This window comes from Diabrotica virgifera, chromosome 8 (genome assembly GCF_917563875.1).
Source record: "Diabrotica virgifera virgifera chromosome 8, PGI_DIABVI_V3a".
Lineage (NCBI taxonomy): Eukaryota > Metazoa > Arthropoda > Insecta > Coleoptera > Chrysomelidae > Diabrotica > Diabrotica virgifera.
In genome coordinates this window covers 50759064-50772672 of record NC_065450.1, presented here as the reverse complement: position 1 = coordinate 50772672, position 13609 = coordinate 50759064, and the positions used below count along the sequence as shown (strand labels likewise).

At 32.7% G+C, this 13609-nt stretch overlaps 1 protein-coding gene across 3 annotated transcripts in view; it reads right to left on the bottom strand.

The window, feature by feature from the left end:
- Positions 1-583: 583 nt before the first annotated feature.
- LOC126889986 (dystrophin-like protein 1) overlaps positions 584-13609 on the bottom strand; it is a 549346-nt gene continuing 536320 nt past the window's right edge. For all 3 annotated transcript variants that reach the window (XM_050658783.1, XM_050658782.1, XM_050658781.1), the window contains one exon: positions 584-2857. In XM_050658783.1, coding sequence (XP_050514740.1) covers positions 1823-2857 — 1035 coding nt within the window. In that variant the 3' untranslated portion in view covers positions 584-1822. The remainder of the gene's footprint in view (positions 2858-13609) is intronic.

Here is a 13609-nt window from a genome sequence, read left to right as displayed (position 1 = left end):
AGTTACGAAATCAGCAGCCTAAAATTGGAAGAGTACTGCGATTGGAAGATGGTCCTCGATCTTTGCTGTATATGGTGACCAGGAAGTCTTATACGGACACGCCAAGCTATGAGAACATATGGCGTGCTCTATGTAATTTGAAGAAAATCGTGTGTAATTATGACATCAAAGATTTGGCTTTACCAAAAATAGGCCATGCAGTAGAAAATCTGGATTGGAAGATTGTGAGAAGCATGCTTGAAGTGGTCTTCAGAGAAACTGGCGTACGAATTACTGTGTGTTGCATGAACCCGAAGATGTCGGATCCTTCAAAGACAGTAGACTGTTATTTCTTCTTGAAGGGTGTATGCAAAGCTGGAGAGTCGTGTAGATTCCGCCATCCTGGGCCTTCATCTAGAGTTGCTGATCGGGACGCTCAGATCTTAAGAGGGGAGCAATGTAGCAAAACAATGAGTCACCAGCCGCAAGGCGTAAGCCGAGAAAAGTCTAGAGCGAAGCACGCTATACGTGGAACCGATGCGCGGTTGTTGGAAGGTCACACGATAGTCGGAGAGCTGGCTTAGCCCGGAATGATCGAGAATAACGACTAGGATATATAAGGCATAATTTTTGTGAATAGAGTTAGTCTTAAGGTAAAGTGTATAAGATAAATTCGTCTGTAACTTATATAAATAAAGTCGTATATAAATTACGAACCGCTAGTTTTATTGTAATTAGAAGTAATTACACTAATCACGCTACAGTAATGTACTATATATGTTATACAATGCATCGTCTTCCTGTTATTTGAGCTTGAATACTTATAATATGTTTGAGAACTCACCGGAAAAAAAAATATAGGTTCAATTAGATACCTGTAACTCACTGTGTATTAAGGGGGAAGGCGCAAAATCTTGGTCAAATGCTATTTAAATGCATTCATTTTTTTCTAATCCTAAGAAAAGTTATAAATATTTTTGAAAAATATAAACGCAGAATGAAAGATTACATTATCACCGAGGGCCGAAAGTCCCTTAGAATAAACAAAAATTTCTTTTGAATGAAATTTTTGAAACTAAAAATCAAACTAAATTTTCTCTTTTGTAAACATTATAGAAGTTTTCAGAGACTTTCGGCCCTCGGTAATAATGTAATCTTTCATTCTGCGTTTAAATTTTTCAGAAATACCTATTAGTTTTCTCAGGATTCGATTCGATTTAAATCGCATTGCACTAAGATTTTGCGCCTACCCCCTTAATATTAAAAGGGTTTTCCAGTAAGAAATTTCTTTAATTTTTTGTTCGCTTCAATTCGGGTAATAGTAACTCATATGTAAAAACTTACAGTTTTTGAGTTATTTATGAAAAACAGCTTTAAAACAAGCTTTTTTTTCACAAAAAATTAAATTCTTTGATCTTTAATAACTCGAAAAGTATTGATTTCTTTTAATAACTTGATATAACAAATTTTGCTTAGAACTTGTACCTCTATCGATTTATGGGGTTATTTTTAATAAAATAATTTTCACGCCGGGAAAGGGTGGCATCCACCCCCATGATAAAAGCGCAAGTTGGTACCATGTCACTTTTGTTTCCTGAGGTATCGTCTAACTACTTACTAATTTTCAAGAAAATTGATGAAGGTTCAACAAAATCGGAGGTGAAAACCTTCAGTGACTGCACTACATAGAATTGTTATCAATGTTACTGTGAAACAGGTAATAAATAAAAATCCGAAAAACATTTGAAACCCGATTGATCTGACAACGTCGCGTAACCAAAGTTTTCGACCGCTCTGACCTTGGCGGTTTCAGATATTTCTGTCGACCTGTACATCCTAAACCTTATTTACTCTTGTGCCTCATAATAGAAGCCGGTGCTTGCGGACTACTTTTACTATATCTATCACTATAAGTCCTCGACAATGATGATCCTTTATACTTGTCATCAGTCCGTAATTTACTAAAACTTTCACTTAGATCCTCCTTGGAACCGGACAACACTGGCACTACAACTCGAAGCCGTCCATCAGCATCAGTCGTGGTCAGTGTCCCGACTTGCGAATGAGGTCTGATGAACTGACCACAACTTCTATCTCCTTCCTGAGGTCTGGGACTAGCTTCTCTTTTCAGCGACTCGTTTTGCTGGATTTTTATGTGTTTACCATTACTAAGATCCTTCTTAGGTATAATTGTTTGATATATTGGATTGGGGCTAGACTCTCTTTGATTGTGCTGCAACCGAACTTGCTTCGTTTCTTCTTGTTCCTTTTTGGGAATTATTTTTTGATATAGGGGCGAGTCTGGGTCCTTTTGTTGATATGTCTCGTTGTTAGTTTGACTGTTTTGGGCACTATAATTTTGTTGCCGTAGTGTACCGTACTGAGGATTATGATAATCTTCTTTTTTACTAGGTGGTGATTGATTTGGGTTGAAATACGTAGGATTCAGTTGTCTAGGTTCACTATGTCTTCCAGCTCCGAGCGGTTTACCCATAAATAATGGCATATTTTTATGAGGATTTTGCAAGGAATATGTATTATTCATTAAAGGTGACGAATACAAACTCTGCAACAAAAATGGCATCGACTGTGAGTAAGGATATTGGAAAGGGCTACTAGGTTGGAAGTTGCTCAAGGCTTGCAGCTTTTGTATGAGTTGGTTTTCAAAAGCAGCTGCATCCATGGTAGGCGGGTAAGAAAAATTGAACAAATTTCCTCCTGGATTAAATGACGTTCGGAGTGGTGACGTTGGAGGATACGATGTAGCTGGTCTGTTGTCTACTGATCCGGAAGTGTTAAATCCCAAGGGATTGGCTACTGGACTGTCGGCATATTCGTACATATCTGGACTATCGTTGTGCCCTTGGTGTGATTGGTGCTAAAGACAAAAATATATCACTAATTTTATATTTTTCTCTTAAAAATAAATACACATTCATAATCAATTTGCTTTGGCTCGTAATGTTAACTGATGTTCTCAACTTCAAAGACAGCTTATTTTAAAACAAAGTCAAATATAACTACATCAAATAAAAATACGGAAGCTGCAATGATTTACGAATTACTATATTGTGTAATAAATCTTGATAATGAATGTGTAGACTGGGTCAAAATATATTCTGATATTAAGTATGTTATACTCACAGTATATAAAAACTATAAAAAGTATATTAAAAATATACTATCTACATCAATGCATAGATATTTGTTATATTTCATATAACAGTTTTAACAGATATAGTTTCATTATTAATTGGAAATATTTTAACTGTAGATACCTAGGCTCAAAATATTAAGGTTTAACCCAAAAACCCAGTGCTAAAATGCTTCCTAAGGGATCTAGAGCTCTTTGAAGATGACGTCTTGTAAATAGTCTTTTTTAATACCTTCAGAACGCTTATATTTAGAAAAACGATAATTGGTACGCCTAGTTATCTTCCAAAAATAAATCGATTCCATAAATTACGAATTTCTAGTACCTACCGGTCATAAGCGTCAGTTTTGGGTAGGGCAACGGTCAATTTTATGCATTTTTCATAATGGATTATTAAATTGTAAGGTATTCTAGTACTAAAAGGTACTCTTGCTTCAAGTCGGTAGGATTCACCGTTTTCTAGATACAATTGATTTGAAAATTGTTCGTTTTTTGAATTTGAAAAAAAAAGAAAATCTGAAAAAAAATATTTAAAAAGCCGAAAACTGGTGCGATTATTTATCTTCCAGAGATGAATCGATTATAAAAATTTCTAGTACCAGCCATATGTATATTTATGTATAATGTATACGTTTTGGATAGGTTACGGCTATTCTATCGCAAATTATGAGGTATTCTATCTAGTACTAAAAGTTACTCTTGCTTCAGGTCGGTAAAATACACCGTATTTTTTAATTGTTTTCAAATTTTTATCAAATTAAAACAAACGAAAAATTTTCAAATTTTCAAATTCACCGTTTGTCTAGGAGACGGTGTATATTAGCGATTTAAAGTAAGAGTACCTTTTAGTACTGGAATACCTCATAATTTAACAATCCAATGTCAAAAATGCTCAAAGTTGATGACAAAAAAGTTATGTGATAAAATAACCGTTGCCCTATTAGTAGAAATTCTCAATTTATAGAATCCATTTATTTCTGGAAGATAGCGTACCAGTTTTCGTTTTTCTAAATAGAAGCGTTCTGGAGGTATTAAAAAAATCTAATTACAAGACGCCATCTTCAAAGAGCGCTAGCTCCCTTGGAAGCATTTCCGAACTAGGTGATTTGGGTTAAACCTCAATATTTTGAGCCCAGGAATCTACAGTTAAAATATTTCCAATTATTAATGATACACCCTGTATAACAAAAATAATATGAATATATTTTCCCTATAAAGCGTACTAAATTATTGATTGTTTTATATTTATTGTATTTTTAAAATCTAATTTATTAAATCTGCAGATGCATAATAATATGTGTTCATTAATCAGTTTAATCAAACCTCTATATTATGTTACTACATGAAAATCAAAACTGAAATATTACAGATGTGTACAGTTTAACAAAAAATATATTTACATATGGAAGACGTTGGCAGATATATTAGACCTAAGTATAAAGGACCTTCTTTTTTCTTAAGATTTTTCGATCTGCCAATACCAATTGTAAGGTACTACATAACTACGTGGGTATACCTTTTTGAAATCCACGATTGACTTAAGTTGTGCTCACAACGAGGCGCCGACCCTCACTCCCTGGTATCCCTCGTACTGCTCGTACCATATTATGGATCGCCAGATGCATTATTTTAAATGCGAGCGTTCACCAAAATGACGAGTAGGATACTAAGCTCTAGGCTAGGATACCATCATTTAGTCTCCGTAGTGAGCAAACTCTTAGAATCGTTAGGAGGTTAACCTTAGCTAAAGTATCTCCTCTTCACCACTACAACGACAATAATTAGTTTAAAACGGTACGACCCAAGCCCATAGCCTCACATTGTAGATATTTAATTTTTTTTCAATGTAGTGTTACGATTTTTGAAATTGAACACGTTAAGCCACTTTTTGAAGATATTCTTCTTTAGGCGCGATTCGATTGAGGGTAAAATTGTACATGAATCTGCGCGCCTGCGCACACAGACAGTATGTAGTTCCTTGCTAATCTTTCAAGATAGGTATGTATGTATCTGTAGCCGTGCAAATAAGTAATTAAAAGAATATATTAGTGTTTTTAGTAAATGTATTATTTATTATAATTCTTGTGTTTTTGGATTTGTGTTTCTCTGTAGTAAAATAATAAAATATTATGTAGGTATAACATTTTTACACTTTCTACTTGTCGCCGTGTTGTGTAATTATATCCGAAACTTACATGTCAATTACAAGGACCTCGCTGGAGTAGTAGGTAGGGCGTTAGCTCCGAGATTGGAAGGACGCGGGTTCGAATCCTGGGCGATTCATATTTTTTTTTATTTTTGGTTGTTTTAATAAAAAATTTTTGAAAGTGGTAGATAAGAAAGTTAGTTTAATTTTTAAATAAAATACAAATAACCTGTTAAGTATATTTACTTCGTTTAAATTACCTATATAATAGAAGAATATCTTCTTACGTGCGTACAAAGAACACACACATTCTTTTTTTTTTTTAATAAACCCCCTTTTTCTTATAAATATAGGTATGTTTTTTCTGCAAAATAATAAATGCGTATGCATCTTTATGCATTTTAATGATTAACACAATCAAATAACAGGAGTTCTGGCTTCTAAAAGTTAAATCAATATTTTTTAGATCTCTGTAAATCCTTAAACTTTAATATACCTTTTCTCAGAGGATTCTTTCAGTGCGTGACAGTTTTCCGATTTCTTTCCAACGCATTAAGTTGGATGTGACAGAAAAAAAGGTACACCCGTGATTATACTCATTTATAACATTTATTCTAGTTGTTGATAGATGGCGCTAAAATAAAAAAAACATGATTTACGTTACGTATTATCTATACCACTATAATCTGTACAATTTATACGGCTATACAAATCATATACCTAACATTTTTATACATGCAATAAACACGATTGATTTGTTTTTATACCAAATTGCAAATAAGAGGGTTATACTGCAATAACCTTTTCATATTCGGCAGATTACGATTCTGACAACTGTCAGATTTAACTAAAATGTCATGCAATGGGGTCTACCCCAAAATCCCGACAGCCAAAATCCCGACAGCCACAATCCCGACGGCCAAAATCCCGACACGCCAGAATACCGACAGCCCAAAATCCCGACAGGCCAGAATCCCGACAGGTTTGATAAGTTTCTTTTTAACATAATTACATTTAGTTCTTGTTTTTTGTTTATGGCCATCTGTTTTTTATATTTTGTTACTAAACAAAATGTAGTGGTCGGAATTTTTACTTATGCTAGGATTGTTGCATGTCGGGATTCTGGTCTGTCGGTATTTTGGCCGTCGGGATTTTGGTGTCGGGATTTTGGCTGTCGGGATTTTGGGCGGCACCGCATGCAATGATTCTCTACATTCTTACAGTCATATGACGTCAAAATTAATGACATGTAAGACTGAAGAACTGTAGATTTTAGTCATATAGATATTTGTAATAGGTAAATCATTTTTTCGATTATAGCGCCATTTATCAACAACTAGAATAAATTTATAAATGTGTATAAGCACGGTCGTACCTTTTTTTCTGTCACTTGTAACGCACTGAAAAAGCCTCTGAAAAGCATCATACCTGAGCTCTCTTGATTTGTTACTTAAGGTTATGTTGGAGTAACGTTTTTAATTACATATGTTTCAACTATCTATAATAGAGAGAAGAAATAAGTGTCATACGAATATTGAGAAATTCGAAATACTGCACTAATTCGAAAATTACTAAATATAAAACTGTCACACATTACAAATTTATAAAAATTTTTGACGCATTTTTGTGTAGAGCCTTCAATAAAATAATAGAGAATAAATAGATACCTTTTAGCATCTTTTAATATTGGTCACCAGATTTGCGCAAAAATCAAAATATTTTGTAATTTTTCTATAGTTATCTAAATTATTTACTTATTGTACACTAATTTGAGTGTATTCTAAGAGAAGACAATTTGTTTGTTTAAACTGATTAATGCACCATAAGATAGGTATATAGTTAAGTGAGTTAAATATTTACCTAAAATCTGGATCTACACATGAGATCCAGAACAATTTGATTATTGTTATCCAAAGTTTGAGTAAAGACCTACGCACAAAATTCGACAGTCCTTGATTAGAGGCCTCAGTTATTCAGCTCAGGTGAATGTTATTCAGCAGCACAAGCAATCCGGTAGATGTTGACACACACAAAGCAAACACTAGGTATTCACAATCACTTTTGCAGCACTAACAAGAAGTTTTAGCTAAAGCAGCAAAACATATATGTAATAAGAACGATCATGCACGTTTGTAGTTCGTCGCGTTTTCACTACTTTAAAATAAAAAGCGTTTTATTCGCAAATTATGCCAAAGAAAATAATTATTTTTTGTAGGAATTAAAGTAAGTACTATGCATACAGGGTGTAACAAAAATACAGGTCATAAATTAAATCACATATTCTGGGACCAAAAATAGTTCGATTGAACCTAACTGACCTTAGTATAAATGTGCACATAAAAAAAGTTACAGCCCTTTGAAGTTACAAAATCAAAATCGATTTTTTCCAATATATCGAAAACTATTTCGAGTTTTTTTATTGAAACAGGAAATGTGGAATTCTTATGACAGGAACATCTTAAAAAAATTATAGTGAAATTTGTGCACCCCATAAAAGTTTTATTGGGGGTTTTGTTCCCTTAAACCCCCCAAACTCTTGTGTACGTTCCAATTAAATTATCATTGTGGCACCGTTAGTTAAACACAATGTTTCTAAAACTTTTTTGTCTCTTAGTACTTTTTCTAAAAGCTAGTTTTTGTCGATATATTTTGAATATTTATAAAATTTATTTATAAAGTTTATTTATAAATTACAGTTTGAGGTATATTTTGACCCATATTAAAAAAGAAGCCAGATCTCGATAAAAGGTGCCTTATCGGAAAAATACTAAGAGGCAAAGGGAGCAAAGGGAGGCAAAGAGGCAGGGAATCTAGTGATAATTGGGTTCAACAAACTAACTATAGGAAAGGAAGAATGGAAATGGAACAGGAACGAAAGAAAACTAGAACAAACAAAAAACTAAGAGTAAATGATAGATTGGAACATAAGGTAACGAGCATGGCAATGGATAAGGATACAAGTACAATAAATCATAAACGACAGGAAAGAGAAGGACAAAAAAGAAAAGAGGAAGAAAGAAACAAGGAGAACAGAAAAGAAATGTGGAAGCTGGGAACCTGTAATATTAGAAGTATACAAGGAAATATATAGTGGAATAAAAGGAAACAAGAGAGCAGCGGCAGGGGTGGGATGCATAGTGCACACCACACACCAGATTAACAGACCAAATAAGTAATTGGAAAGCCTGGTCAGAGAGAATACTATCGGTTGAAATGAAAGAAAAAGGCACGAATCTAAAAACAATAATAATTGTATATGGTCCAAATGAAGACGACTCGGCTTATAATAAGGATACATTCTGGGAAGAATTAGCATTGGTCACGGAACAAGCAAAAGGAGATATATATTTAGCAGGGCACTTTAATAGCAGAGTAGGAGCAAATAGCCAGGAATATAAAGAGGTATAAAGAGGTATAAAGAGGAAAATATGGAGAAACAGCACGAAACAACAATGATATAAGACTGCTAGATTTCTCTATGATGCACAATTTAGTAATAACTAATACATTTTTTGAACACAAAAACATACACAAGTACACAAGAGAAGTTAAAAGTAGAGAAGAAAAATCGATAATTGATTACAGACATATTAGTAGAAAAAAATAACAAGAAAAACGTAATGGACCAAATGTTAGAAGGGGTCCAGAAATAGGAAGTGACCACTATTTAGTAATAATGAAAATAAAACAAAATACAGTAAAACCTCTGTTAACCAAAATAATTGGGGGATAGGCCATTTCGGATAACAAGAATTTCGGTTAAAAATAACATTGTCTTTTGTATTCTTCTTGTATCAAATGGCATAGTTTTGAAGAGATATAGCTGCAAAACATTGTAGTCAAAGGATAATCCAAAAGAAAATAGAAGATTTCTTAAAAAAACACTCTTAAACATGTTCATTTTCCTTAATTTTACTGCTTTTTTTACATTTATTTTTTATTCACGAAAATATTGAAACTGTCAGCCATTTCGGTTAAACGATGTTTCAGTTAAAAAGGTTTCGGTTAACGGAGGTTTTATTGTATGTCAGATAATAATAACAATCACAAAATGCAAGAAAAGAAGCAGGAATATGAAACTATTATGTTTATTAGGTCATATCAGTAGGTCATATCATTAGGTCATATCAGTTGAGAAATACAGAGAATACTGAGAAGTACCAGATCATAAATCAAAAACTAGAAAATACTTAAGAAAATAGAGAGGGTCAAAACGTTGAACAATTATGGAACTACTTCAAAGAGATAATACTATATACAGCGACAGAAGTATGTGGAACACGTAAAAAGAGCAATAAAAGAAAGCAAACTGCATGGTGGAATGAAGAAATAAAACAAGTTAAAAGAAGGAAACATGCTTGGAAAATATACTTACAAAACAAAACACCAGAAAACTATGAAGAATATAAAAAACACAGGAGACTAGTAAAAGAACTGGTTACAAAGGCAAAGAAGTACAAATGGACAGAATTTGGAGAAAATATGGAAACAAACAGTAAAGAGAATCAAAAACTCTTCTATAGAGTATTAAAATCAATTAGAAAAAAAGAATTCAAGAAATAGAAAACATAAAAAATAAAACTGGCGAAATTGTTACAGAAGAAAATGAAATAATGAACAGATGGAGAGAATATTTCCAAGAGATGCTACAAACTAACTGCTATCATGAAGAAAACAATGTAGCGAACCAAAAAATAGAAGTAGACAATATAGACCCTATAACCATAAATGAACTGCAAGAAGCTATTGCAGAAATGAAAAACGGAAAAGCACCAGACTATGGCAGAATAACCAGTGAAATGATAAAAAAAATGAGACAAAATGCAACAGAGCTATTATTAAAAATATTTAATGCAGTTTGGAAAGAAGAACAGATACCGATGGACTGGCAGAAGGCACAGATAGTGCCGATTTATAAAAAGGGCGATAGAACAGATTGCAACAATTACAGAGGAATAAAACTGTTAAGCACTGCCATGAAAATATACGAAAAAATACTGAACAAAAGAATAATCGGAAAAATTGACAGCACACTCGAGGAATCACAAAGCGGCTTCAGAAAAGGCAGAAGCACCCAGGATCATATATTTACAATCAAGCAAATAATAGAAAAATATCAGCAACAGGAGAAAAAAAGTATATGGCTTACATAGATCTTGAAAAGGCTTTTGACACGGTATCAAGGCAAAAATTATGGGAAATATTAGAAAAGAGAGATATAAGTAACAAAATGATAAGGGTAATTAAGAACATTTACAACAACAATGTGAATTATATCATCAGCCAAAACAGAATATCAAAACCATTTACTACGAACGAGGGACTGAGACAAGGAGGAGGATTAAGTCCAACACTGTTGATAATTTACATGGATGAGATAATTAAAGAATGTAAAGTAAAAGTGAAAAAAATGCATGTGGGTTATAGAAATTTAAGAAGAGTAGACATTTCAGGAGCATTCGCCGATGACGTCGTCATATTGGTCGAAAATGAGAAACAACTACAAAGAAATATAGAAATATGGAATGAAACACTAAAAAATATGGAATGACAATTAATAAAAATAAAACAAAAGTTATGGTCATGGGGGAAAAGGAAGAAGAAGAAAAGATAAACATAAAAATAGAAGAAGTAAATATAGAACAAGCACGAACATTCCAATACCTAGGAGTAGAATTAGAAGACAACGGAAGACAGGAAACAGAAATTAATAATAGAATTCAAAAAACAATGAACCTATACCATGCAATGAGCAATGAATTCATAAATAAAAACGAAATAACACGAAAAACAAAAATTAATGTGTTTAAGTCAATATATAGACCTGTATTAACCTTTGGTTGCGAGTCATGGGCATGGGTACTAACAGAACGACAAAAGAGTAAAATACAGGCAGTAGAAATGAAATACCTTAGACAAGTTCGAGGAGTTACCAAAAGAGATAGACTACGGAACACTCAAATAAAAGAAGATTTGGAAATCGAGTCAATGTTAGAATTTATAGAGAGAAGGCAACTCAGTTGGTGGGGTCATCTTCAGATAATGGATCAGACAAAACCGGTGAAAGAAATTTGGCAGGCAAAAACGCAAAAAGAAAGAAGAAAGATAGACCACGACAAACCTGGGATAGAACACTAGGCAACATAATCGAGAAAAGGGGAACAACGTGGATAGAAGCAAGAACGCTGGCTAGAAATAAGAAGGAATGGGTCAAATTTGTACATAATATAAATGTATAGCAGTTATTAGTTAAATTTAAGATTAAGTTGTTTTTGAAATGCATTATAATGTAACATAATGTAATGTATTGTCGCCTTACACCACTATGTGGTAAAAAGGTTTTTTGAAAATATATATACTAAGAGCATCTAAGAGACAAAAAAGTTTTATAAATACTGTGTTGAACTAATGGTACCGCAATAATAGTTTAATTGGAACGTACACAAACATTTAGGGGGTTTAAAGGCACAAAACCCTCATAAAATTATTATGTAAACATATTACAAAAGAACCCGCATCTCGATTAAAATGATATATCGAAAAAATACTAGGAGGCAAAACAGTTTTAAAAACATTGTGTTTAAATAATGGTACCATAACAATGATTTAATTGGAATGTACATAAAAGTTGGGGGGGGGGGGTTAAAGGGAACAAAACCCCCCTAAATTTCTTTTTTAAGATGTTCCTGCCATAAAAATGCCACATGTCCATTTTTATTAAAAAATCTCTAATAGTTTTCTATATATTGGAAAAAACTGTAACTTTCTTTGTGTGCATATTTGTGCTAAGGTAAGTTAGGTTCAATCGAACTATTCTTGGTTCCAGAATATGTGACTTTATTTATGAACTGTATTTTGTTATACCCTGTATACCGAGTAAGTTTCAAGTATGGAACATCTACGAGAACGCTCTGGAATGAGAATCCTCTAATTTCATTTTTTTATGTGTTAATATCATTTACTTTCTCTACACCTCACGGTAAAAGAGAACCGGATTATATATCATTTACTTAGTGTGACAAATGTGACAAAAAACCAAAAAATCTAAACCATTGGCGTACTAAATCAACTAAATAAACAGGTAAATACAACTTAAAGTTTAAAAGTTTTTTAAATAAATAAAATAAAGTATTGGACCGAATTTAAAAATTTAAAGACTGATGTATAGGGAATTACCAGGGCAAAAACTAGGGAATTTAAAACGATTTCTTATTTTTGACCCACTATATATTACCAATAAAAAGAAAAAATAAAGAGCAGTTTGGAAAATATAGTTTTTTGTCATAGAATTTAAGACAATGTTTTATTAAATAACCCAGATATTATATTTTTTTATTTTATTCGGTTTTGTTATTATAAAAAATATAAGCATAATTATTATATGTTTAAATATAAAAGAGGCCAGCCAATAACAAACATGGATAAAATTGTTTAATGTCAAAGAAGGCAATTGTATTAAATGCAGTTAATATCATAGTATTTCATATAATTTCGTTGTGAGTGTATGTCTCTTTGAGTATTTCTTTGGGGTATAGGGTTGTGCTATAGAGGTAGCAGCTTATCATACGACCACATCGAGCGTTGTAGACGGAAGATAACCTACTTGACCACAACTCAAACAAATATTGTTTCTACTTCTACCTATTTTAGTACGAGATCCGAATAGGAGGTCAAAATGTACCCATCTGCTTGCCGAATGAAAAATTTTTTTTATTAAATTTCATACATAGACAAATATTTTTAGCGTGGGTTGCCTATCAAAATCGTGTCATAATAGCCCCAGGTGTCAAGTAAGCCCCCCCTTAAGGGGGCCGAAGGGGTTGAAATCAATATTCCAAACACATTTTTTTTAAGAATGGTAGAATTATTTTATTTTTAAATTAAATAGGCATATTCAGTACAATTCATAGATTACTCAAGAAAAAATTCAAGGAAAAATACTGAAAAATAAGCCAACGGTGGCAAATTTTTAAAAAAGACACCTCAAAATGTAATGAATTTTGCGGTCGATATCAGGACTCATTGAATCGGGTAAACAAAAAATTCAAAAAGATTATATTAGCGTATGAGTTTCTCGAGGTAACGCTGTCAAGTTTTTTAGTTTTATCAAATTTTGACTTTTTGATATCACTCAGAAATCTAAACAAATAATTTTTTTTGCAAAAAAAGGTGAAAATCAACATATTTATTATTGTTAAACAAAAATAAGCATACAACAAAAATATCTTGACAGCGTTACCTCAAGGAATGTCTAAAGAAAATATATGCAAAACTCCAGGTGAGTTGGTCAAGTAGTTTTTGAGTTACAATGTCTACAGCCTGAAAAAAGC